Genomic DNA, 27,060 nt, shown 5'->3' on the forward strand with positions numbered 1-27,060 from the left:
GTTTGGATTTGTACAGTTGCTTCAAATATAGATTGCTATAATTTTTTCATCCTAGGCAGTTTGTATCGGTTGTTTAGTTGATTAGGACAGTGAAGCAGAGACAAACACAAACCTATGTCAGTAAAAATGTCTCATCAACCATGGAATTCACCCCCGTGTTTCTTTCTACAATTGGTGTGGGGTTTACCCCTCACAGGTTTAAGAGACTGGATCTTATTTCTCTGTGCTGCCAAGTAATGGACATGAAGATGCATCCTGTTTCATAAGAATAAACAGGTTAATATGTGGTTTCTAATGAGGCCTTGTTTAAATAATAGCCGTTAGCTATGATGCGTGGCCCTGGGGGTCTTTGCTGGACAACTTGTTCCGACTTTAAAGAGAGCAGCCTAACCTTTGAGCTTTCTCATCCAGACATGCAAGATAATTGCATAGACCTCCAGGAGGAAGAAGTATGTCGTTCCTGACCCAATGGTTAAGCTATGGCAATGCTTTCTTGGTGCAGTTTTGTTTAAATTGCTATATTGTCATTGAGTTGACAGTCGTGCTTCCCTAAAGAAATCACATTGGTTCCATCCCCGTAGGGATGGCAGGGAGGGGTGGCCAAAACAAGTTGGGTGCTTGTTCTGCCCTTTTGCCTTTTACTTAAATTCCTCTGATACTTTTTTTTCCCCCCCTTTTGGCACTCTTACCTTAAAGCCTCCTATTTCTCCTCTGTCTGGATGTAACACTCTGGAGGGGAAGGAGCTGTCACTTTGTTTCCCTTGGTTTAAAGGATGAAATGATCGTGATCTGATGTTATGTAACTGTTTCCCTCTGATTCTCCTGTTCCCGTTGTCATCTAGTTCCTTGCTTCTCTCTTTCCTGTTCACTCACATGTCTCCAATTCTTTTTTATACCTAGAATAGTCTCTGTAATCCCTGTTTGCCTCCACGAGCCTGCTGTTTCCAGGAAATTACATAATGTTCAGTTGAGATGGAAATCTTGTGGAGGACGAAGAGAGTTTAATTACTCATTGGGTAGAAAAGCCAAGTCATTTCTTTGGTCTCCAGAGTTGTTCTTTTAAACTGATATTGTCAGTTCTGAATGGAGCCAAGTCGTTTTTATCTGGGTCTCTGTAGGCTATGAGTGACCAAGATGGGGAGCTGGTACTGGAAAGCTAGATGCGGTGGCACTTTCCAGTAAGGTCCTGGGGTGAACCAGCTTCCTCTGCGCAGGGGCCCACATGCTCACAGGTTCTTGCGCTTCCCCATTGCAGTGCTGGAACAACTGAGGGTATACTGGCCAGGAAGCACAGGTGAGCTTACGAGGGACATGCCCTGGTCAGGGACAGTTACAGAGCTGCTGTCTGTATCCCTAGTGGTGGCCCAAAGGCTGAGGAAGCTAGATTTTCCTGTGAAGGACAGTGAAGAGCCCAGTGCCCCTGGGGCTGACAAGAACCATTTCCTGAGACCCAGAGGGCCTGGAGAGGACACCAGGAAGGTAAGTGCCACAGATACTCTGGGCCTGAGTTCTCCTTCCTCATGGACTGAGGTTTGGGTAGAGGGCAGCCAGCATGGCCTGGTGCTAAAGCACGCTAGGCAGAGAAGCAGTACCTTTAACTGTCCCTGAGATAGTCAGATAGTGGAGACAGTCAGGTGTTCAGGGCCAAAGAGTATATTTTTAAAGCCTGTTGCCCGTTCCTTTTCTTTTGTTCAGGGAATGCTTTCTGAGGGGTGGAGTGGATTTTCCAGAGCTCTGTCACTCCTGTGGCTTGAGGTCTCTCCCTTTTGCCCCGGTCAGAGACAGCAAGTCCCAGGCAGAAGACAGAAGGGTAGCTTGGAAGGGTCGCTTACAGGTGGATTGTTCCCACTTCACAGAATAGAGACATTTATTTACTACAATTCCTCTAAGTTAGTCATTTCTGTTCAAGGAAAAAACCATTTTTGTCAGTTTTACTGTGTAACAGTTGAATGTTTTACAAGTCCCATTGGACACTACTCTGGAGGAGGTGTGCAAAAGTTTAAATTCAGCAATAAAAGTTGGTGCTGGTCACTGCCCTGGGACTGTTCGTTAGGAGGGCCACTTATGTTTTACAAATACATTCAGAAAAAGCCCAGAGGAGCTCAGCTGCCCTATTCTGAAGTCGGGCTACATTTACTTTATTTGGAAGGTAATTGGCATTCTCACAGTCCAGTGGGTTTGCTTGGTGAAGATTGAAGATTTTAACATCAAAGAGTTTGCCTTCTAAATCTCCATGGCTTTTCTTCATTTTATGTGAACGGAGGCCATGAGAACTTTCTCCTGTTGTCCAGGCCCTGAACTGCAGTCTTTCATCTTAGAATGTTCGCCCCATTCCTGTGGCGCCATGCACCGTAGTCCCAGGACCTGAGCCACCAGGCGTGTCTGGTTCGGCAGCTCTGAGCTGTTCCTGCAGTGGCCCTGCCACAAGAGGAAGTGCTATGGTGACAGTGCCAGTCACAGCCTCAGCCAGCCCCTGGGCCCTGGTGCTTGACGGGGTCAGCCCTTTGCATCCTTATATCTATTTCACAGAACTGGGACTTAGGGAAGACACCTTGGCTGAAGGAGCAGGAATAAGTTACATGTTTTTAGGTCTAAATCACAGACTTACTTGGGAAGAAAGGAGTCATGTTTTCCTGCAAATTCAGAGTCAACTGGCCATGTCATTAAATGAATGGTTTACCCCTGCCCTGAGCGTGGAATAGCTGCGGCGACCCCTCGGAGGAGATGCGCTCGCATCTATGTGACCCTGCAGTGGCCGCAAGCTGTGGGAACGGTATTAGCTGCCATTCCTTGATCCTCAAGCCTCAGTAACTGTGTGCTAATACCTTGGCAAGCACTTGGCAAAATCTCACTTAATCCTCACAACCACCGCACCTGGTAGATGGTGTCAATTCCACTTTTCAGGTGGTCGTAAAACTCCCCGCAATCCTGTCATGTCTACTTGGGGGTCTTTTCTAGCAGTGGAGGCCTGGCAGTGCTAGGCCTCTGAGGCTGCAATTCATTTAACCCAGAAAAATCCCCTGCTGATGACTCAGGGAGCCTTCCCTGCATTTGTTTCACTTAAGGAAAATGACCTGAGGGTAAGATGGAAAGGGAATTGGCTGTTGCCAGGCAGAGCCCTGCGTGTCAGGGGCCAGCAGCCAAGTGAGTGATCCAGGAAGTCATCCAATTGCAAACCAGAAATTGTTCTTAACCCCTCACTCACTGTCTATGGTTCATAGCAAACTCGCCCATCCGCCCAAATGGGGTCAGAGTAAACCCTGGCTACTCGGAGCCCTGGGAACTGTCTCGGTTCTTGGCTGGCTCCAGGACCCCTTGGGGCCATTCTCTCTCAGACCAAGTGGCAGAACTGAGCCCTGGGATGCCGAATGGTTGCCACGGGGTCCTTTTGGTGAAGGGGTGCCTCTTCGGTCCCTCGGAGACTGGCCTTTGGTGTCTGCAGAGCCATCTGTGCTCTGGATGCTGCGTGTGTCCCCCATGCAGGACCTGCCAGGGAGCAGCGTAGCCACCGGGCACACCCTTGTTGACCCTTGGTCAACTCAGCTTCTCCTTCCTGGTGGTGGACAGGTGATCTCTCTTCCTAGCCAGGTACGACTGCTCTGCTGGACAGTCCGCAGATTGCTCTCTGATGACAGAGCTGGTGGGCCTGTCAGGCGAGAGTTAACAGAGGATTTGTTTATTGAATCACAAAGTAGCTGTCACATGATTTTAATGAAAACACCATTTCCCTGACAACAGTGATGTCAGTCTTGTTATTGCAGGAAGGAGCAGCTGTGAGGGACATTCAGTCTCCATGCTGAGCCCAGCTTTGGAGACAGACATCAAGTGAAGCATCCACAAATAATGGTTGCAGGCTCCAAAGCACCGAATCCACCCTCCTCTTCCTCTTCTCTGTCCGAACTGCACAGACACTGTCCAGAGCCCAGCCCTGTACCCAGAGTCTCCACTGAGATCTCACCTTCTGGACCCCTTGCTCTTTCTACCCTTGTTTCTACTTCTGATTTTCCCAGTTTTCCTTATTTTCCTCAAACTCAGAGAATCTTTAGGGGCCCTAGGATCTCTGGCCCCTGCCTTTTGGCATCTCTCTCTCCTACACGCTCTAAGTCAGCACTTGCTGGTGAACCAAGCAGTTCCAGCTGTCCTGAGGTGGGGGCCATTCTACAGCTCAGGAATCTCGGCTTTTTCTGGAATCAGCTTTCTGGGGGAGGAGCGCCTGCTTGTTCTGTCTTCGTCTCTCCTGAGAGAGCAGGTTGGGGGGCCTGGGTGCTGCCCGATGGTCTCCAGGGCAATTCTAAGGACTAGTTCTCTTGAACCCAGAAAGTCTTCAGGAGGCCCGAGTCCAATCCATACGAGGACTGACAACAGATCAAAGCCCAGGGAGGTCAGCAGTGGGCTGGTCATGGCCAGCTAGAGCACTGTCCTCAGGCTCCAGCCTCTTCTTGGCACCTTTTCCAAGGGGCCTTGGGGATGGAGCAGCTGTATCTGCAGAGAAAGACCTCCACTCCCTCTAATCCTGCACCCAAGAGCTTGGCCTAACAGTTTGAGGCTGACGAAAAGAGTCTCCTTTTAAGTGGGCCTTGGATTCTCATGGATGCTCCTATGTCTGTGGTACCCATGGCTGGTGCTGCCCAGAACTCATCTCCAAAAATGAAGAAATCTTGGGCAAAGTTTGTGGTTCTTTTATGAGCTGGTGCTCAGAATAGGATAGCCATTCTTAAATGAGTTGAAGAGATTCCGCAGGCACCAAGTGACCATGTTCTGTGTCCAGCAATGAATGGGACAGTTAAGTAAATGAAAGCAAAGCCAGGTAGAAGTGAGATACTATGACAAACCAGCAAGGGGAGCTGGGGAGACTTTTGGGTGCTTTCGTGTTAGAAGGCGGTGTTATGCTAGGCTGTCTTTGAACCTCACATTAAACCTGGTAGTTAAGTCAGCCAGTCTATGTTTACATTACCGGTGGGGATAGTGAGCCTTTGCAATCATTTGCCCAGGTTAAGGCAAGGCTGAGAGAGGTGCCAGAGGTTGAGGACTCAAGTCAAAGGTTCTTTGCCGCTTCCTGGGCTGTCCTTGGCAGAGAAGGGGTAGACACCACCCTGCCTGGAGGGACTTTCTGGCTGGGGTGGCTGCTCCAGGGAGTGGGCTAGAGGAAGCCAGGCCCCGTTCTAGCCTTGTTCATGGCCATGCCCTCCTTGGCCGGCCCTTTCATCTCTGGGCCCCCTCCAACTGCCAGCCTGCCCTTTGGCCCTCACTTTGCTGGCACAGGAACCCTGCTAAACATAGGCTTCTCTGGTGACCAAAGGGCAGTTCTACTGGGTCCCTGCCTGAAGAGTCAGCCAGTGCTGTGAACTCATGATCCTTTGCATGGTATGCTTCTAGGAAAGGCCTCAGGGGCTCTTCCTCAGTTCAGCTGGTCCCACCCCTCAGCTGTGCCCACGGCCGTGGTGTGGTAATGGACTTAACTCCTGTGGGTCAGAGTTCTCACTTCGGCCCCCTTTTGAGCATCTCTGGCCCCATTATTCCCTCCTCTTTGGGGAGTTAGGAGATTGGGTAAGAAAGTCTCAAAGTCTGCCTCACAGGGAGAGTGACTCAATTCTCCATTTAAGTTAAGGCTGAATCCCCAATGCCTTATTTCTGGGTCCAGATTTTCTGAGGTTTCTGTCCAGGAGCTCTTGGAGGCTCAGCTGCCGAGGGAGTCTGCTTCCCATGATGTCGTGTCCTATACCCCCTCTTCCTCCCCCCACCCCACCCGCAACACACACATACATCCAGGATCCTTGCTTGGCGGCTCAGCACTGCACCCGCTCTGTCCAAGCTTCAGGCTGCCAAATTCAGATCAACTCTGAGTCACTCATGCCTAGGAAAGTCCCCTAGAAACTTAGACAAAGGGAGGTATCGGTACTCCCTAGGGGTATTTGCAACTACGGGTCCAGAAGAATTCAGCTGCGTGGTGGGTTGGAACATCGAAGCAGGAGGAGTTAAGAGAGTTAAGTGGCTGGAGGCACATGGCAAGCTCCCCACTCTGCCTGATCTGGCTTTTGAGTTTGGCTTCAGTGATCTGTGGTCATAGCTTCATACCAGAGTGGGGGTAGGTATGCCAGTGATGGCTAGTGTCTGAGGTGAGGGTCCAATGCCTTCAGTTCAGCTAAGACCCACATCTGTTTCCCAAGAAACATAGCAAAGTGTGAGCTATGCATGCACAATATCCTATCCATCCAGAGCTGCTTACCTTGTCATTTCTGTAAAGCGACATCATTGGTGGGGCTAAAATGAGACGGGCAGAGCAGTTGTAGCCTGTTCAGGTGACATTTATTTTGTAGCCACGTGACACCCAGGATTTAATGCGCAAAGCCCAGAACTTCCTGCCACGGTGTCCTAGGGCCTGCTGCCATTACTTGGGAGGGATCGGAACCCTCTCAGCAGGGAGCGGCCTTGCGAGAACCTAAAAAGCATGAGGGGTTGCTGTTGGAGACACTAAGTCAGGGGTTAGAACCCCCTTAACTTGGGGACCATGGATGGGCCTCAGGGGGGTCCAGGAACCAACTGCTCCCATGAAAATATCTGTCCAGGGTTGTGTCTATACACGTGTTTCTTGGGAAGGGGGGCCAAAACTTTCATCATTGTGTCAGAGGGATCTGTGAAACCTCAATTTAAGAACTAATGGGGTAGAAAGAGGCAGATGGCCGACAATGGAACCTGGGGTTCCTGTTACCGCCTGGCCTGGGCAGGGCCCCGACTGGCGGTGATGGCGGTGGGCTCTGGGGAGTGGCACTGCACACTGCACATCCCTTTGGAAATGCGGGCACTGTCAGCTCTAGTCCTCCAACGCGGCCAGGCAGAAGCCTGGGCCTGGGGCTCAGCTCTCCCCAGCCATACTCTCCTCCACCCTGAGCTGAGCCTTTGGCTCATGAAGGCCACGGAACTGAAGGATGTTCTGGAGAACGGAAGGTCAGGGACCCGATTGGCTGCTGAAATTCTGGCCAGCCTCTGCTGGCAGGTCTGTTATTTTTGCCTGTACCCTGGGCACTGGGGTTGTTTTTGGCAACACAAATACGATGGAGAAATTTGATGGGAAAGGGGAAAGTTTGCAAAACATTGTTACTGAAATCGAGTGCTTTCCTTAAAAAAAGAAAAAAAGGCATATTTAAAACTCAGTGTTATTGAATTTGTGGATAGCCAAATTGGGGTAATGGCCATTTGGGGGCAGGACCGAGTGCTTGTAAGTGGTGCTAGGCCAACAGGACAAGTTGAAGGAAAGGGCTCTGGCTCTCTTCCCGCCCTTAGCTGTCTCCCCCCACTCCTTCCACCGCACCCCTGAAGCCAGCAGATGATCCGTTTGGGAACTGTCTCAGTCCTATAGCATGGGCTCAACTGGAATGGTTTGAGTGAAACCAAATCTCGGTTGAATTTGCTGCCAGAAAGTAGGATTCAATACTGCCCTTTCACTCAGGGTCTGGCACTGAAACAAGTCCTGAATGTATGAGCGGCCTCAAATGCCTTGGCAAATGGATCCTTCCCGTATGTGACAGCACTGAGCTGGTGCCTGTGAGGTGGTCGTGTGTGTGTGTGTGTGTGTGTGTGCGTGTGCGCGCACACGTGTGTGCACTGAGACCTTTCGCAGAGCCCACTGAAGATGTGCCATCGTGAATTAAGGGGCAGTGTCTTGCTGCACCCCTTCCCCCTTCCCAGCCCTTGCCCTGCAGCTTGCTTGTCCTCGGGGAGCCCAACACTTCCGACTCCCCTCCTCCTGCTGTGAGGCTCTTGCCAGGCTACCTCTGAAAATCCAGGAGCACCAGGCCCTGTCCATGTGCAGGCTGCGGTTAGCAGCACTTCCGTCAGCGTTCTGCAGCAGCTAACGTGTACTCGGGTGATTTCAGAGCAAGGTATTATTTACCCTGCTGACGTCAATGAGAACATATTATCCACTGTCCTTTTCTGCAGCCTGAAATGAGCACCAGAGCTCAGGGAACACAGCCACCTTCCATACTATTAAAAATTCCACCCAAGGCCCAATGAGGTAAAGGTCCTATCTCACTCGCCTGACATTCATATCACCCAGGCTCTTAGAAAACAAGTTGTTTTTATTTTAATTCAAGAGGGTTGGAAACGTAAAAACAGTATATTTTTCTTGCAGAAAATTACCCCATTTAAATTACCGTTTGATACAAAGATCATTTATTAAATTGCATTTTAGGCAATTTTCTAACATTGAGTGACAGTTACATTTTGATTTTTTCACATTGAAGCTATTATGATTTGCACTCAAAATACCAAAAGCTATTGAACTCACCATTTTTCCTTAGTAATTAAAAAAAAAGCACACAGAAAAAATAACTCCAATTAGATTAACTTTATCAAAAGTTACTCTTTCACAGACCAAACATCCAGCAGAGACCACCCTTCTCTCTTTAGAAATAAGCAAATAATATTGCCCTTTCTACAAAGTGCAAATATCTTTGTATCACTTTTATTTCTTAAATTGCAGCCCCAAAAGGGAAGCAAACCTCCTTTCTCTCTGCTTCTTTTCCCTTCGGAGATTTTGGTGGAGGCAGATTTCTTTTACCATCAGCAGTGGGAAGATATCACCGCTTGAATTTCCTTGACTGAGCAAATTTGAGCAGATAGCCATCACACAGCCAGCGGCAAAGTCCCCAGTTATCTGTATTTGCTAATGTAACATTATTCCAATCTGGGGTCATATTTTTCCAGGATGCTATTCCTTACTTCTATTTTTAAAGCTCCCCCCTTACCTACCCACTCTGCCTCTGAAAGACAAAGTAATCGAAATATGTTATTATTTTTTTTAACCCTAAATGTATCCAATCGGCACTTTTACTTGATGGGCTTTAAATGTAAAACATATGCCCCTCCTCAGGACCAGGCTGTTTTCAGTTCTTCTCTTGAGTTGGCCCCCTTTCTTGGGGTTGAGTCTGTTAGCGTGCAGTGGTAGACCAAAGCCATGCAAACTGGCTCCCTGGCAGTCAAGGAAGAGTGTGTCCTTCTAGCATATACTTCTGTAGGAAATTGCTATATTGTGTAACTTGGAAAAACCAGACATCTTTAATGTGAACCCAAACTTCTGTGGTTGACTGGAAGGATGACACTCTGTGGGGGCTGTCTCCCTCAGCCTTGTTCATGGAGGGCCACCTGGACAATTTGTATTTGTCACCTGGAGGGTACCTCTCCCTCAAAGCCAAGCAGTTGTCAACTAGAGAATAAGGTTGAATGGATAATGTCACACTCAGTGCTCAACTAAGATGGGGAATTTGTATATACGGCTGTTTGCTCCTGAAAAGAGTCAACTGCTATTGATGGGGAGGTGGAGGGGTTGGGTAAAGGGCGGAGTGAGGAGCCAGAAAACTCAAGAGCTGGTCCTGGCTTCTCCACTCACAAGCTGTGCCCTCAGACAAGTCACACCGACTTCTGAGAGCTTTGGTTGCCTCCGCTGTAAATAAATGAGGACTGTATCTGCCCAAATAATTTCAGAGAATTGTGAGGATTAGAGGAGATTATTGTGAAAGCGCTTGGTAAATTAATGTACAAATATAAGCTATTGCTCCTTTTGAACAGGCAAGCTGAATACTTGGGCAGGAACCATCAGAACGATCACTGGCTAAATCTACAGGCAGTGCTGCTGCCTATTTCTCAATATATGCGATCATATGTGCTCAGTTATGCCAAATGTGTTGAAATCTGCCCATGAGATGTGGACATAAGATGGTGATGCAACTAGGGTGGCTGCAAATCTTCTGGAATCAGCCTGGCTACCTTAACTGGGAAAAAATGATAAAACAAGTATGTGAGGGGCAACTGTGAGACCAGAGACTTCGGGGCGGGCTCAAAGGCGCCTTTGCAAGGTCTGCCCCTGGTTCATCTTGCTGCCTTCCCAGGGCCGCAGGCTGAGACGCAGAGAGCTCTGTAACCAGTCACCTCCCTGAGGCCACAGGCCAGGGAGGACCATACTACTGATCTGCCAGAAGGGATATAGGAATTAAAAAAAAAAAAAAACTTTTTTGGTCCAGCTTAGAAACAGAGGCAGATGATACTGCTCTTCCACACATCACGCTGAAGATAAGCTCTGTAAAAATGTCCAGAAGCAACAAAATGATCAAAGATCCCTGCCTATATAGTGACTCCAACTTACTACCTGTTCTCCAGTTTTTACCTTTGATGTCTAGGCACAAAGAGACCGAGCGGCTCGGGTGGCTTCCGAGGAGGCAGTAGAGGCAGCCCAGTTTAGGGGTACAGACACATCCAAGGTCAGCCCCGGCACAGGGATCCCACAACTGTTTACTGAGACCCTTGTCAAGTGACACTATGTATTATCTCTGAAGGAGGAGGAATGTGAAAAGTTACCTGGAGTACGAATTTCCTTTAAAGCAATAGGGAGCTTAAGTATAATTCTGATTACTTGAGCCCAGTTATTTAAGGACCTGGGGCTGCACTAGAGATGGGAGGCCTCCACAAAGGAAGCCACTCATTTCATTATTCTGCATGTCTGAACTGCCTGCACCTAACCGGGGGCTGCTCCAATTGCCATATACCTGGGGCCCTTGACAAAACGTAACAGGAAGCTGCTGCTTTTCACTTTTCTCTACTTTCTGGTTGGCCAATCGCTCCCCACTTTTAGGTACAGATGACTGTGTGGGGGCAGAGAGGGAGAGGCCAGTGCCAGGATAAGAGCGTGAACGCTCAGGGGTCCTTTATTTCTGAGGAAGCATCGGACTCTGCCTTTCTCCGTCCTAGGAGGCAGTTTGATACAGAAAGGGAAGGGCTTTTGTTCTTATCAGGAGTAAGAGTCCTTTAGTCCCATTTGCTAGTCCTCCTCGGTAGGCCCCAGATGTTTCCTATTAAGTGACACTGGTGGAGGGTGGTTGGTGTAGAGAACCTTCGGCCCCCTTCCCTGTTCCCAAGGTGGCAAGAGCGCAGTGCAGGCCTGGGAGGGGCAGAGGCGGCGAGGGGGCGGCGAGGGGGTGGCTAGGGGCGGTCGGTGTAGCTCACCGGAAGTTCACCGTGGAACACCCACCCTCTTCATGTTGTTAATATGCTCTATTTGCCTTACAGGGACCAGCATATCAGTTGCACGTAAATGCTAGAGACACACTTGCCCAACTGGAAATTGCAGAACTAGTGCATTTTTCCCAGAGCAGAGAGTAATACCCCTGGATTAAAAAAAGAACATAAACACAAAATAAAGAAGTACCACACATATTGCACTTTTTGCCGAATGAAATTTTTACCTCATGTTCGTCTCACCAAAGTCTCTTCAGAGGAGCCTGGTTTACAAGATAATAAAGCTAATGATTATTATACAGTAGTGTACACACTGCTAATGTGAAACAGACTGGAAAGTCATTATTTCAAAGTAGCCTCTCATGAAAAGTGGTATTAAGCCTTCTTAGTGTTAGTGTTTGTGAAGAGAAAACCGCTTGGAAGCTTATATAGGTCACTAGTTAGGGGACAGAGCAATGGAGATGACGAGACAGGGCTGTGAAAACACCTGACTGACCAACAGAAACAGTCTCTTCTCACCAGTTTACATTTCAGTAAAGACAGATGGTTGTGGAATCTATTGATTTCTGCTTGAAATAAAGGAGAAAAGCAAATAGGAGCTTACAACACAGGTCCAGCAGGACAGGTCACGCTATTTACCAGGTGAATGCCTGTGCCGCTGGTCTGTCAGCCCCTAACAGCCCTGGCCACTGCTGGGTGCTTCCTGACATCTAGCTCTGGGTCCTTTAACTTCCAACAGGCTCCTTGCTGGCCCTCAACTGTTGGCCTAATCGTCTTGCCATCGCTCCTAAGTTTCCTGGGCTCAGCGGCCTATGGCCTCGTTGGGGGCAGGTGTTTATGCCAAACTAACTGTGCCATTCCTGTGACTCTGAAATGAGTGGCCCCCATTTTCAATCTGGAAGGCATTTCAATTTCATTAATATTACAGCACTTAGATAGGATATTTTGAGAAAACATCCTTCAGTCTAAACAAATCAAGCCCTGTTTTATAACTGGCTTATTTTGCAAAGATCTTAATGAAAGGATCTCTTAAATGAAATGATGTAATCTATTTCATGAAATCATCAGTTTTAAGCACGAGGAGAAATAAACAACCCATAAAAGGAAGATAATTCATTCTCCCTGGATTTTCACTGTGTGTTAACTCACAGAAATGACAGTCCCCCGCACCGCCCTTTCTTGCTAACACCGAGTCCAGCCCCACACAGGGTTCCTCTGCGAGAAGCTCTGGCACCGAGTGGTGCCAGAAACACGGACTGCTCGTTACGGACTGCTGGTAGGGGCGGGGCTGGGCTGGGGGAAGAACAGAACTCCTCAGACCTTCCATGCTTCTCCTCACCTGCCTGGACACTTACTACAAAGAGGAAAGGCAACTTAAAGGTGTTTCTAGATGCAGCATCAATGTAGTATCTCTCTTCTTTGTGCTTTAAGGAAGATGCTTTGTGCTTAACGCATTCATCTGCTGATAGGACGAGCCATTCTAAAGGACAGAAATGACAGTCTTTGTAAATAATAATACTGAATTTGTAACAGTTGGATGTTACTGTCCGAATGACAAATTAGTCATTACTTCTAGGAATACAGTTAACTAGCTGTAGCATCTATTTTTTACTTTGATGAAAGAATTGTAAGGGATAAGGTTAAGTCTTACTAGTAATGTGTTTGGCAGATGATCTGCTTAAATGGTTAATACATCTGTGGTTTTTGAATATTGCTGTAATACTTGAACATTTCATTACAAGTCAAAACTTTAAGGAAATTAAGAATGCGATTCCCACATGGTGGAAAACAAACTCTGAAGTAACTTTGGATTTAGCATTGACATAAATGGAAAACTGTTGGTTTCTACAGAAAAGAAATAATTAAAGCATGATCTGGGGGGAAAAAAAGGCACAGCACTACCACTTCACATGGGAGATAAAAGTTCGTTTTTCTCGTTCTTAAAATTTCTAAGTCCTATATGAAACTGTCCAAATATACAAAGCTCAATAAACTACTAGCAACATATAGTGTAAAGTCAAAGTAGTTATTACATTTTAAAAGAGACGCTAGGTCCTCTAAAGACCAAATGCCCCGAACCAGAAGTCTCCACAGTAGACTGTGCAGGAAGAGCCTGCCTTCCCTTGGCCCGGAGCTGGTGCTCTTGATGGTATCTCGAGTCTACTGTCCCCAGTCTCCACTACGGTGGGTGTCCCATCGGTTCTACAGGTAACATCTTTGGAGCCCTGAGTATACTCTGACTCTATAACCCAGGTAACCCCGGGCACCTTCTGAAGAGGCGTGTTGCCTGCTCCCTGATGGAGATGACTGACAGTCTCGGGGGTCAGTACCAGATGTTATTTAGTGGCCCCCGAAACAAAGCTCATGCTCCACTGCTTGGCGATGGTCTTGGGGACAACTTGCATCAGCAGCTCAGAACTTATGCTTCAACGACAAAGTACAATTTTATTTCCTGCGCATCAAATTTCCTTACGCGTTCTTGATTTGCCACTAAGCAACATGTCTCTTGGCTTCAGTAACAAACATTACCATTTTCTTTCCCTCATATGTGATGGCATGCATTTTTCCTGCCTTCACCAAGGTTTCCCTGATAATGAACTGGTGTGGTTCTGCATAAAACCTAGGTCTGGATGCCTTCTGATAAAAACATTTGTTGGTGTCTCCCACGAGAGCTTGCTCCACTTGACCTAAGGACATGGGCTTCAGCCTACAACTATGTTCCAGCACTTGCCACAGAAAACTGTGGTGAGACAGAGCCAGGAAGAAGCAACATCCACCTGGCCAGGCCCTCTGATTCCAGTTGGGCAACCTGATTTTACCCCCTTAGGGAGAGGGCAGGAAAATAAGCTTTAAATGTAAAAGGTTGGAATAAAAATAGAAGTACACTCTTTCTTCACTTGACCACCCTCACTTCCTGTGCTGAAGTTAATTCACCAGGACATAGCCACTGTGCTGTGGGTCCACAGCCTCCAGCATTTCACAATCGAAGAGTCCAGGGAACTCAGAGAGGGCTAGAGGGTCGTAGCTGGAGGGGGCCTCCTGCAGTCCCGAGCTCCTGGGACAGTCCGGCGCTGCTATGCCACTCTGCTGGGCTCCGTCCATGGGATACTGACAGGGAGCGGGATAGTCTGGCTCAGGGGAGGCAGTGCCTGGCAGCTCACAAGTCTGATAGGAGAACTGTAAGGACGCTGGGGCAGCTCCCGACTGCTGTGGTGGTGGCGGTGGCGGCGGTGGTGGCGGCGGCTGCTGCTGCTGTAGGTGTGCCTGGGGGCCTGGCGAGGAGGGCAGGGATTGCAGCTGCATCTCCTGATACTGGCTGAGGAAGGGGCTGTATTGCATTTGCTCAGAAGTAGGCTCCAAGACGGGGCTCAGGGGCTGGGTCAGGCTGAATGGCGGTGGCTGCTGTGATGGCGGCGGTGTCTCCTGGTGGGAAAGGGGCAGCTGCTGACTCGGCTGTGGGTACGAGCTCTCTGCTATCTGCATCTGATTAAAATATGCCTGCAGCTGAGACTGCTTCTGGAGGAAGAGTCGCTTCTGTTGGAGTCTAAATCGGCAAAACCAAAAGAAAGAATTTTAAATCTTCTTCAGTGATGGCAATTTGAATGTAAATCCAGTATCAGTCATTAGCTTCGGTCCTCTTATTTCTCTCTTTCCATGGCAGAAATAAAAGTGGGGTAGGAATAAACTGTATCTGCTTTCATAAACCTAATCATATTTTTTCATCCCCCAGTTCTCACTGATCCGTCAGTGCTAAAGTGAACAAATAACTCATTTTCTCTAAGACTCTTAAGTTTTTCTCCCCGTGAAGCAAGAGGCTGATTTATTATCTAGTGTTTTGAAGCGGGGCTGGGTTAACATCTTGGCCTCTACAGGTGTCTGTCGGTTGATGCATCTGGGTAATTCTACCTTGGCCACGCTGCTTCTAGGGAGCCCTGGGGACATAGATTACTGCAAGGGAGGATAGAGGCCTTTCCTGCGGTATAACCCACTTCAACTGCATTGGGTCACGGATTCCGAAAGCTTAGGTCTACTCATAACTCAAAGGGGAAATGAAATAACAAAAAGTAAACAAAGTACATTTAGGGCTGCTATTCCCTGACAGGTCCATGTTCCACGGACATGGAATATCTGCATTAGTGATCACATCTTGAAGACTGGCTCATGCGTCAAAAACTTCTTTTCCTAGTAGAGGCAAACACCAGGAGGAAGGGGCAACACACTCAGCATTCTTGAGTCTTCCACAAAAGAAAGTAACTTCTTTGGCCAAAGACCCTCTCTCACCTGTGTTCCTGCAGCTGCTGTTCAAGGCTCCGCGGTGGTTCTTTACAATAGAGTGGACAGGTGTTCTGGGCTTTCGACAGAAGGCTGGGCTTCTAGAAGAGCAGAAAAACAATATAAACATGACGTTGTGTTGTCATCAAGGATTCAGTCATCAGACTGTATCTCTGCCTGGAGGATAAAGCCGAGTGTGTCCTCCAGAATCCCTGCAGGGTGAAGTAACTGACACTTGCTCACTGAGACCCTGGTAGAGCCTTGGGGCCCAAGAGCATGGGGTCAGCAGGCCAGGGCTGCCTCAGCTCTAGTCCACTTCAGTTTTCCATTTCTAAAAGTCCCCTAAGGCTGTGAGGTTCATGGGGACTGCAAACAATGAGAAAAGTGTTAAATCTTGATAATGAAGGCTGCATCAACAAATGATCCATTCTTTATGGGCTCTATGTCATATCAATTTTTTAAAGATTTTCAGGCACCAACGTAGAGAGAGCACTGATATTAAAATCTTGCGGACTAGAGATTTCAATTTCATTTATTATTCATTGTGAGGCATAACATCAGAAGCAAAGGAGGCAGGTTTACTCTTCCTGCTATTCAGTGGTGTTATCCTTTCCTGGGACCTGACGACAAATCCTCTTCCACTGCCAACACAGAGCAGAACGCTAAGGCCAAACATGTTTTCAGAAATCAGGAGTGCACAGTCAATTCTACCTGCCTATAAGGACTCAAGCAGCTACCCTAAACAAATGAGCGACTTTCCAAAACCAAGCAAAAGAGGTTTCTGCTGTGCAGAAAGGCGGATTCTGGACGAGCAGAGTGAGCTGGAGCCACAGTGGGCAGGGTCCCACCTGGAGCCTGTGCTGGAGGTACTGGGCTTCCAGGCTTTGCCGCTGGGACAGCTGAGGATGCACACTGCTGGGGAGCGCAGGGACGCTTTTCTGCTGCTGCGAAACTTCCTCCTGAGGACCAAAGGGGTGAAGACATTTTCAATTCTCCATGTGGGAGAAAGTTTCAGTTCTTAGTTTAAGCACCTTGGCAAATGTCCAAGAGGAACTCCAACTCTGCAGGACATAACACTCGAAGCTTTTTATGTAACTAGTAGGCTGAGGGTTAATCATTTTGCAGAAAATCTATACATGTATTATCTGCAGTAAACGATTACCGAGCCACTGCTAAAGCAAAGGCTCTGTCACCCAGAAGCTTAATGTGGGCCTTGAATGCGATGATATCCCTGATGCACTGAAAATAAGCTCAAAATAAAATTTATCGACAAATTTTTTTTTACATCTTTAGCATAAATAATCCATTAAAAGTAGTGGCGACAACCTTCTCATTTGGGTTAAGTTTAGTATTAATTTTTGTGTGCGAGCACGGGGGGAAGTTCAAAGGAGACTGTAGGAGTAATTCATAGAAAATCTGCTCCGTGAAGCAAACATAGCTTGAGCGTGTCTAGGCCTCCACATGGCGCCGATCACCTGGGGCCAGTGTGGGCAGGTCTGACCTTTCAGCAGCAGGTGGCGGCAACAAGGAAAGCTTTCCAAAAGAACCTGTTTGCTCCAGGACTGGAGTACATCCTCTAAATGAAATGACACATCTTCAGGACAAGCTCAAGGCTCATACTCACAGAGCCACCGTGGGAAGGGCCCAGAGCACTCACCTGAGGGCAACTACTAGCAAGGTCTTGGAGCTGAGGAGCAGCTGATGCCAAGTTAGGGTCTGCCTCTGGCCCCATTTGTTCATACAGCAACTGCACTTTGTTCAACTCTAGGATTCCTTTGGTTCTAGCCAGATTCTGAAGATGCTGTCTAAAAGCCACAATTCCTAGAAGAAAGCGCAGTGGCCAATCAGTTTTAAGAAGACACAGGCCTTTCGGTGACCACAAGTAAGATATCGACATGGCAACCCGCCCCCTCCCCACCACCCCAAGTCCTACCGGATAAGGGTTTTAATAGCAGTCACCTTGGGTGAGGGAGGTATCTGATGCCCTGCGGCCCTCTCTGAAGCTCACTGGCGACCTATTGTGGGCCTCTCGTTTCTGGGAACTCAGCGCCTGCATGGCTGGGTTGGCAGGTCTCAGGCTTATGAAGGGAGATGTCATGCGAGGTGAGGGCTGGTTGGCTAACATGATGTCCTTAAGGGAAGGGTTGTCCTCCAGAAAGTTCAGGTCCCTCTGAACAGACCCCATATCATACTCAGAGTCCACACTGTCAAGGGAGGGGTTGTCACTCATGGAGAAAATTTTCCCTTTAAGAGAAAACAAAATAGATATGACCAACAGCAAATGACATCTTCTTTGAACATGAGATACAAAGTGTAGGCAGCTTGAGTTCTCACAGCTACAACATCCTTAATCTCCAACAAAAACATCTCTTGAGAACCTTTTAACATGTCAATTTAATCAACTTCGCAATTTAGTGGGAACATGTACCAGAACCTGTACCCATCAGATCCTTGCTACTCCAAAAAAGCCAGGGTCCTTGATGAATCACACAGCACTCAGATGAATTCTGGGAGTTACGGAAACCAACTCAGAGACGTTTCATTTAAATCTTTGCAGCTGCTGAGCAACCTAATACCTCAGCTCAATGTGGGCCACGGGGAAAAAGACATAGACTACATTCTAGGAATTGGCTGGTATCATTACAATTTCTTGGAGACTGGAGTATGAGTTGCTGCTGTGAAGACTTAACCTGGAGCTTACTGGAGATCGTACCTGAACCAGGCATCATGACCAGCTGATTGGTCACTTCTGACAGAGTGTGCCGCCTCTGCCCACTGCGTGTGGACTGGAATGCATCAAAGGCTTGACTGGGGTCTTCCTCAGCCTCTCCTTCTGCCTCCAACCCTTCATCGATGGAGGTCTCCATCATGTTGCTGGGCAGTGACTGGCATCCCTTCCTCGCCAGGACAGGAGGCACAGGGTCCAGCAGACAGCCATTTACCTAAATGTCAGTGTGAGAGGGTGTGTGAGAGAAAACTATCAGTTGCTGTTCTGCTGACACAATGGAAAAATCCAGAAAGTAAAAAATGTCAATACTTGTAGCAAATCAGAAATTAAGTAAAATATTAAAAATGTACTTGTTTGTTACTAATGACAACATGTAGATCAGAAGTCAAGGCAAGTCAACGCAGCACTTACAGAGACAGAAGCCCATTATGACCCAAACTGGCACTGCCTCCCAGGTTTCTCTGAGTCATCGTTATTACAATAAACAAAATTCTTTTTAGTGGTTTCCAGATGAATAGGGGTATATTAGGTTGAGGCCTACCAGTTATTTTTTTTAAATAAGGGAAATGAAGAGGGGGAAGATGAGATTAAAACAAAACAAAACAAAACCCCTTCATGGCTCATAGCTAAGAAAATGAGTAGTCACCAGCAATCTTTTAATTCTAACACAAAACACACTGGAGGGTTCTAGACATACTTTTATATTTATAATTTCAGTACCTGCCCATTTGATTTTGTCTTTAAATGGTTATGTGCCTGAAGAATGGAAAAAAATACAGACTGATACCACAAAAAGATTGAAAAAAAATTCAAATGGCTAACAGCCAAAGCCTTCTATTATAGAATAACAAATGACTCACAGGCCCCAAATACCAGCAGAGGTTAATGAGCACCAGCGCACTGAACCATCTCTCCTCCAGCAACATACACAATATCTATAGTTCCTATCCCATAGGGATGAGCTCAGCACAGCTCCTGAGTAAGAACTCTGACTTCCTAGGCAGTACGTAGCCAAGCAAACCACCTAATGGCAGCAGAAACAGCAGACAATGGGGAGCTGTGGTTACGTGTTCTTCTGGCTGGTAAAAGCCCCAATGAGGAGGCAATTATTTACCTCATTACCTTAACTATTCCCCCGTGGAAATCATCTGTTTTCTCCTATGAATAGCTGCTCAGGAACAGCCAGTCATAAGATGCTGAGTTCTATGTAGTACTTTCACCTGGAATACACTGGTTAGAGCTATTGTTTCTTTTGGAAGCAGGCAAAGCTCATGTGTGTGAGAGGTGACGTGGGACATCCCTGTGCCAGACACAGGAAACTTTCCTCTTATGGCAACCAATCTGAAGGCACTGCAAGGCCCTTTATTTGGAGAGGGAGACTTGGGTGACTCAGATCTTTGTTTGCTTGGGGGAGGGGACGATTGTTCCATAAAAACTGTTCTGGGGCTGTAGCCATTACTCGGATAGGGTGGCTAATGCATTACAGGGTTTTAAAGTGAGGAGTGGTCATTTAAAAGGAAGAAGGCAAATGCTTTCTTACCAGACTAAGCCCAATTTTCTCCATGGCACCAGAAAACAAAAACTCTGAAATCTGGCCAGCAACTCTTATTCTCCCCTTGGCCCTTCTCCAGATAAGTTTTCTTTTTTTTTGACTACGCTTAATAGTTTTCTTGTAGCAAAGAATGGCCGGCTGTTTGGGAACTTACATTCATGTCTCTAGGTTCCTTAACTGTCTACTAACACAATTTTCTAAGACTAGCCAAGGATGATTCAGAAATGAATAAAGCAACAGAGAAAAGACTGTTATTAAGTAATTATCTATCTTTACACTTACAGCCTCTGTCAAAATTTTATTAGATATTTCTTCCAGTATAGTCTTACAACCAGATCCTTTTTTTCCTTAATAGAGGAAAATTACCTTTTTTCTGAGAGCTCAAAAACCCTTTCAATCCCTCTAAACTTATAATTTTACCATTCAAATTGTCTGCTTATAAATTTATTTCCTCATCTAGACTCCAAGAGGAATTATGTCTTTTATTAAAAAAATGTTTGCTGAATTCAATTTCATCCTGGAACAGGCAGAAAACAATGCTTGCTTTTCAGATTACGTTTGATGATTACATCAGAAAGCACAGTGGGACCTGCCTGCTCACAGGTGTGAATGCCTGCAGCTATATGTTCATTTCCTGAAACAGGTGATAATCATGCCATCCTTGCCTGGCAATTTACTACCTGGGGACTTGATGTAACAAGGGCCTAAATTCAGCTCTGGGATACTGTGACCAAAATATTGGACTGATCTACCTAGGCTGCTAGAAACAAGATCTTTTGCTCTAGGAAATAATCTAGGCTAACTATAAATTTCAGGAATTCAAATATAACATGGATGAGATGGATATTTTCTAATATACTGCTTTTCTCTTTAAAGTTCAAGTGATGACTTCACTCCTAGTAAGAGAGACCTCATATACATGTAGGAGTCAGACTCTGAAAGACTACCACTGATATCATACCCCTGAGCCTACCACAAACACAAGCTTGTAGCACAGGAGACTGTTAATTCCAGACTGAATGTCTGTCTCCCCTTAACCCTGAGTGTGGCTGTGTGTGGAGATGACGCCTCCATGTAAGTATAGTTCCATAAGGTCATACAGTTGGCGCCTTGACCCAGCAGGACTAGTGTCTTTATAAGAAGAGACCCAAGAAAGCTCTCTCTCCATGTGAGCACAGCGGAAAGGTCATGAAAGGACACAACGAGAATGTAGCCCTCTGCAAGCGCGGAGAGCACGCGCCAGAAATCCAATTGGCCAACACCTTGATTTTTGGACTTCTAGCCTCCAGAGTTGTGAGAAAATACGTTTGTTTTTTAAGCCACCCGCCTGCAGTAGTTTGTTATGGCAGCCCCAGGAGACCAATACACTATACTAGCCAGTTGAATTTGGAGGCTGGGAATGTGTCTTATTTAATTTGTATCCTAAGTGCCTAGCAAATTTGGCATGTAATGAGGAAGTGCTATAGGCCCAAAACTCAGCTCTATCACTTATTAGCAAGTTGCTTAACTTCTATAAAGTTCAATTTTTCATTTGTAAAATGGAAGTAAAGTTGTTTGGGAGGATTAACTAAAATAACATATATAAAATAGCACAGTACCTGAGGTACTCAATATATTATATCTACTGTTATTATTTCTTGACAAAATAAAATGCTTTATAACAATGTAACATTTTAAAGCATGACAATAAAACTATAACATTTTCTTTTAAAGCATTTTTACCATCTTGAGGCAAATTAAACAACCAGGAGAGGAAGGAAAGAACTGGATAACCCAAGTTCTAAAAATTTCTCTGAAGAAGATAATCAGAAGTATAGTCAAAGATTTAGATACAAGAGCACTCACTGAAGCATAGATGAGGATGCAAATAAACTTAAGTGCCCGATGTACTTAATAGGAGAGTACGTAGTTAAATAAGGGTACATCTAATACAATATCTTAGGCAGTTATTAAATATAACTCATGTTATCAAAGATTTTCTGATCTGAGAAAAATGCTCATGATGTTATATTATGTAAATCAAGATACAAAATGACATATAATAGAATATAATTTTGTTTTACCTACTCCCTGATCCACCCCACACTCAACTACCCATTCACTTGGCCATCTATCTATAATTCACTCTCAGAAAATGTGTCAAAATATGTTTATTTATGGGGTAGTGAGATTACGGATAAATTAGTTTTTTCTTTACCCCTCTCTGAATTTTCCATGCATGATTCTGATTGGTTTTACCAATTTAAATTCAAAAACTCAAATTCAGAAGTAAAAGTGCAATCTCCTCCCTTTACAAAGCCTCAGAGGTCAACACTATTAAGAGTTTGATGTATATCCTTTTCAGGCCTTCTCTCATGTGCTGTACTACTTCTATCATAAGAAAATTATGATAGAAATGTAACACCTTATTAAAAATGTAAATAAACATGGAACACCTTTACTACATGTGCATTTTCTGTTTAGCCTCACAGTTAGTTCCCTTCTGCTATCTATCCAGCTATGCAGGTGGGAACTTGGAAAATCTATTTATTATAATCTCTCATAAAATGTTAAGTGACTGAAATGTGCGTGTGTACAAAAAATTCATAATTCCCAATGAACCTCTCAAAAGAAGAAAGACTGATGCTATAGGGTTTGTGCATCTGTCTCCTTTGTCACCTGTGGGTCTCACTTACTGCTCAGAGTTGAATGACTATCTCAGAAAGGTGCTATTTTTTGAAGAAACCCCAAACCAACATTTAAACACATACTCCCTAAAATATTTCACTGACAGTTTTAGTTGAGGACTTTCGGAGGGAAAGAAAGGTGAAATCTCTGAGATGCTCAATACCTGCCATAAACCGAGAGTAGAAATGAATGAGCAATACATGCAGTTATGAAGCATCGACCAGAAGACAACAAACGGGTGTTATAGCAGCAAATGCATATGAAGCAATATGAACAAAGGAAATGTATCTCTGACAGTTTTTTTTGTGTGTGTGCATTTATTTATGGGCCCCAAAGAGCGAGCTACTAGGGAGGGAAAAAGGACAAGCATTTTTGCTGACGTAAATGAAATGGTCCACAAGTAAGACCGGCAGATGTCTATGGCCTGGCTAAGCGCCAGAGTGGCCTTGACATTGTGGGTGGTCAATACCAGCGTGGCACTGTTCTTCCTACAAATGCAAATACACCATCTAGCTACTATCTATATCTTTCACAAAATCATTCATTTCCTGTCTGTTTCCTAGTTACGGTAACAATCACAAGCTTTAAAAATAGCTTGCCCTATATAATACGGCAGACAGCGCCCAATCTGTGTTTTGGGCCTGATGCCCTCACAGACAAGATTTTAGCAGACTGCATTTTAATTTTTTCAAGGGACTTATATCTTAAAAATAAATGAATTATGTTGCTATAATTTATGTCCAAATTTCTGGGTAAGGATGTAGTAGCAGTTTGTAAGCCTACTGAACATGTTAGGCAACCACAGGCAGAGAAGAAGATTGTCCACGGGAAGTGGTGTCCTCAGGGGCATGGACACTAACTTACCTTTGTGGTCAGCAACTCAACTTAACACCTGTCTGTGGTAGCCTAGAATCAAGCTGCCCTGACTACACTCTAGCTAAACTCATTATTTAATGTCCCAATCAGCTCTTCTTCAGTTCCATGAGCACTAGCCTAGTTAAGGCCTTCATTGTACTCCCACCCTACGCTTTCTGGACACGTGTTCTAACTTTCTATTGTCTTTGCCACCAGTTTCTTCCATATCTAATTCAGTCTATGCACCCTTCCTGGCTAATTTCTGAACTACAACATGGATCAGTGCTTCTTTGATCAAAATTTTTCAACTGTCTCCTATTACCTTGGAGTAGTCCATTTGAAAAAACTCTCTTGGTGATACTGAAACACATTTCCACGCTAAGAACCCTAGCCTAGAGAAAAAGCCTACAGTCTTTGGCTTGCCATTCAAAGCTAAGCTATTCATCTTTATTTTGTACAACATTCCTTCATACCCTCTCTCTTCAGGCACACTGAGCTACTGTTCTGACTTAGATGGACCTAGGCTTTTCCCTCCCTCCACTGAGGTATCACACCCTAGTTTTCATTCACCCAGATTCTGCCCACCTCTCAATTCCCAGCTCTGACAGCCAACACAGACTTTCCTGATCAAGCTAGCTAAAAACAACTCCCCTCTTGCTTCCTTCCAGTCTCTCAGCACTTTGATTTCTATTTCTTTAAAGGATCAATTATTCTATACACCAATAATGAATGATCAGAAGAAGAAATTAATTGCATTTACAATTGCATCGAAAAACATATAATACCTAGGAATAAATTTAACCAAAGAAGTGAAAGAACTATACTCTGAAAACTATAAGACACTGAAGAAAGAAACTTAAGAGGGTAAAAATAAATGGAAGGATATACCATGCACATAGATTGGAAATACCAATATTGTTAAAATGTCCTTACTACCTAAAGCGATATACAGATTAAATACAATCTCTATTAAAATACAAACGGCATTAGTATTTTAAAATTAATCCTAAAATTTATATGGACCACAAAAGACCCCACATAGCTAAAGAATGCTGGAGAAAGAACAAAGTAGAAGGTATTAAAATATACTACAAAGTTACAATAATCAAAATAGTATGTATTAGCATAAAAACAGATATATAGATCAACAGAATACAACAGAGAGCTCAGAAATAAATCTTCACTCATATGGTCAATTAATCTATAACAAAGGAGGTATAGTTTTTATTACATATATCTGTCCGGTTTTCCTAACATAATGTTGGGAAACCTGGACAGATACATGTAATAAAAAGAAATTGGACCACTTTATTATACCATATATAAATGTAAACTCAAAATGGATTAAAGATTTAAATGTTAAGACCTGAAACAATGAAACTTTTAGAAGAAAACACAGGCAGTAAACTCTTTGACATTAGTCTTAGCAATATCTTTTTGGACATGTCTCCTTGAGCAAGGGCAACAAAAGAAAAAATAAACAAATGAAATTACATCAAATTAAAAAGTTTTTGCACAGTGAAGGAAATCATCAAAGAATGAAAAGACAACCTACCGAATGGGGTAAGATGTTTGTAAATGATATATCCAATAAAGGGTTAAATATCCAAAATATACAAGGAACTCATACAGCTTAATATCAAAAAACACACAATCCAATTAAAAAATGGGCAGAGGACTTGAATAGATGTTTCTCCAAAGAAGACATACAGATGGCCAACAGAAACATGAAAACATTCTCAATATCACTAATCATTGGGGAAATGCAAATCAAAACCACATGAGATACCATCTCACACCTGTTAGAATGGCTATCATCAAAAATCAACAAATAACATGCGCTAGTGAGGATGTGGAGTAAAGAGAACCCTTGTACACTGTTGGTGGGATCGTAAATTGGTGCAGCCACTATGGAAAACAGTATGAAGATTCCTTAAAAAATTAAAAATAGAGCTGCCGTATGACTTGGCAATATTACTTCTGGGTATTTATCCAAAAGAGACAAAAACATTAATTTGAAAAGACATATGCACCTCTATGTTCACTGCAGCATTATTTACAATAGCCAAGATATGTAAGCAACCTAGGTGTCCACTGATGGATGGATAAAAAGATGCAATATATATATATACACAATGGATTATTACTGAACAATAAAAAGGAATGAAATCTTGCCATTTGTGACAATGTGGATGGACCTAGAGGGTATTATGGTAAGTGAAATAAGTCAGAGAAAGACAAATACCATATGACTTCACTTACAGGTGCAATCTAAACAAAACAAAACAAATGAAAAAACAAAACGAAACTCACAGATACTGTCATCTTCCATATCCTAAAAGCCAACTTTATGCAATACACCAGGATAAACTTGTTTCCTTTAGGCATGTCCAATCTGATGGTTGCCAAAGGGGAGGAGGCAGGGGGGTGTGGGGGTGGGCAGAACGAATTATATTTTATCAATTTATTTAGCACCTGGCACACTGTCTTTATGCATTATGTCTCTTCTGCTAGACTATAAACTTTGAGGCAGAATTCATGTCTGACTCATCTTTTTATTACCTAAAGAGGCTAAAAAGACAGGAAACCAATATTTACTATGTATCTGCAATTTGGCCAGAAACACACACATTATCTCAATTAATCCTCACAATAGTCTCATAAAGCTGGTAGTCTCATTTTACACAAGAGAAAAATAGAGGTTCAAAGAAGTCACCTTGCCCAAGTTCACAGAGCTAGTAAAGAACAGTCTAATTTTGAACACATACCAAAACATATGTTCCAAGACCTGCCCATTAATATGATCCTCTGTACATCACTTGATGCTAAGTATTTAAAACACATGTCAGAAGTAAATATCCATTGAATGAGAGAAGCTGTCATCTTCCATATCCTAAAAGCCAACTTTTTGCAATACACCAGGATAAACTTATTTCCTTTAGGCATGTCCAAACTGGACAAAAAAAGATGTTTAACTGACCAAAAAAAGATGGCTCATCACTGTGTAGCTGTAGCACATGCAGCAGAAGAGAGGCAATAATAACAGAGACAAAGCCCAATTCAGCACCACAGTTATATTTTTGCTTTCAGAATTATAATTTGTTTTAAAAAATATCCAAAACTTAAAAGGGATCTAGAAACTTGAAGAGAGGATTTGGTTAAGGAAAGAGAAAGAAGAATTTTGAAAAATACCTACAAGGGCTGACAAGTTACATAACAGTCGTATTAAGACGGCGATGAGAGCTGAGTTTAGCCCTGAATACTTTTCTTAGGTTCTTCTGCACAAAAACAACGCTCTTGAGTGACTTGAGGAAATTACAAAGTTCAACAAAGTACAACACCTGTGGACCAAAGCAAAGTGTCCAGCCAACATGCAAGCTCTGTCTCTCAAACACATCTGTACCTTTGGAGTGTCGACACACTCTTCTTCCATAAATGCTGCTTCCCCCTGACAGCCCGATGCTGGAAATGAAAAGGCCTCCACATTGGATGCCTGTGGGAGGAGGGCAGATCGCATCAGTCGCATGTTCGGTGAATGCATGGCTACTGGGAGCCCCACAGTTTGTGCCTGTAAATATGGCAAGAAGAGACAGTTTGGGAACATTAATACTTCCTATATAAATACACAAAATCCTTAGAATAAAATAATTCTTCCTGGTACAAATAAAGGATAAACTGCTATTTCTTGAAATCTCCTGAAAAGATGTGATGAAATGTGTATATGGTATGGGTACTGATTTGAAGCAGTCTCGGTGATCAATTATTCTGAGACAGGCTGTACAGAATTTCATTCCTGTTCCATAGGAGGTGCACAACTTTCAGAGATGACAAGAAAGCTAGTCTTTGCAAGAAATCTAAGAATGCTTTTTTTTTTTTCCCAATTTAACAGACATATATTGTCTATATCCTTATGTATATTACCTTGGAAAGATATAATGAAAAGTCTCTGCCTCTGGGAGCCCAAAATTGAACAAGG

At 44.5% G+C, this 27,060-nt stretch overlaps 2 protein-coding genes across 4 annotated transcripts in view; one reads left to right on the forward strand and one right to left on the reverse strand.

Moving 5' to 3' along the window:
• The window catches only part of PPP2R1B (protein phosphatase 2 scaffold subunit Abeta), a 39,594-nt gene extending 28,423 nt beyond the window's left edge, over positions 1-11,171 (forward strand). Inside the window, exons 16-17 of one of the 2 annotated variants that reach the window (XM_011365416.2) lie at positions 10,176-10,256; positions 11,062-11,171. In XM_011365416.2, coding sequence (XP_011363718.1) covers positions 10,176-10,256; positions 11,062-11,154 — 174 coding nt within the window. In that variant the 3' untranslated portion in view covers positions 11,155-11,171. Of the gene's footprint in view, positions 1-10,155; positions 10,257-11,061 lie in introns of those variants that run through there. The other variant, XM_011365417.2, reaches the window with a different exon arrangement.
• The window catches only part of SIK2 (salt inducible kinase 2), a 101,354-nt gene continuing 82,354 nt past the window's right edge, over positions 8,061-27,060 (reverse strand). The window contains exons 9-15 of one of the 2 annotated variants that reach the window (XM_011365413.2): positions 26,488-26,652; positions 17,996-18,224; positions 17,242-17,526; positions 16,940-17,103; positions 16,131-16,241; positions 15,292-15,383; positions 12,662-14,554 (exon numbers count right to left, since the gene is read on the reverse strand). In XM_011365413.2, the coding sequence (XP_011363715.1) occupies positions 13,936-14,554; positions 15,292-15,383; positions 16,131-16,241; positions 16,940-17,103; positions 17,242-17,526; positions 17,996-18,224; positions 26,488-26,652 (1,665 nt within the window). In that variant the 3' untranslated portion in view covers positions 12,662-13,935. Of the gene's footprint in view, positions 14,555-15,291; positions 15,384-16,130; positions 16,242-16,939; positions 17,104-17,241; positions 17,527-17,995; positions 18,225-26,487; positions 26,653-27,060 lie in introns of both variants that reach the window. The other variant, XM_011365414.2, reaches the window with a different exon arrangement.

The sequence above is a fragment of the Pteropus vampyrus genome, unplaced genomic scaffold (assembly GCF_000151845.1).
Source record: "Pteropus vampyrus isolate Shadow unplaced genomic scaffold, Pvam_2.0 Scaffold110, whole genome shotgun sequence".
NCBI lineage: Eukaryota > Metazoa > Chordata > Mammalia > Chiroptera > Pteropodidae > Pteropus > Pteropus vampyrus.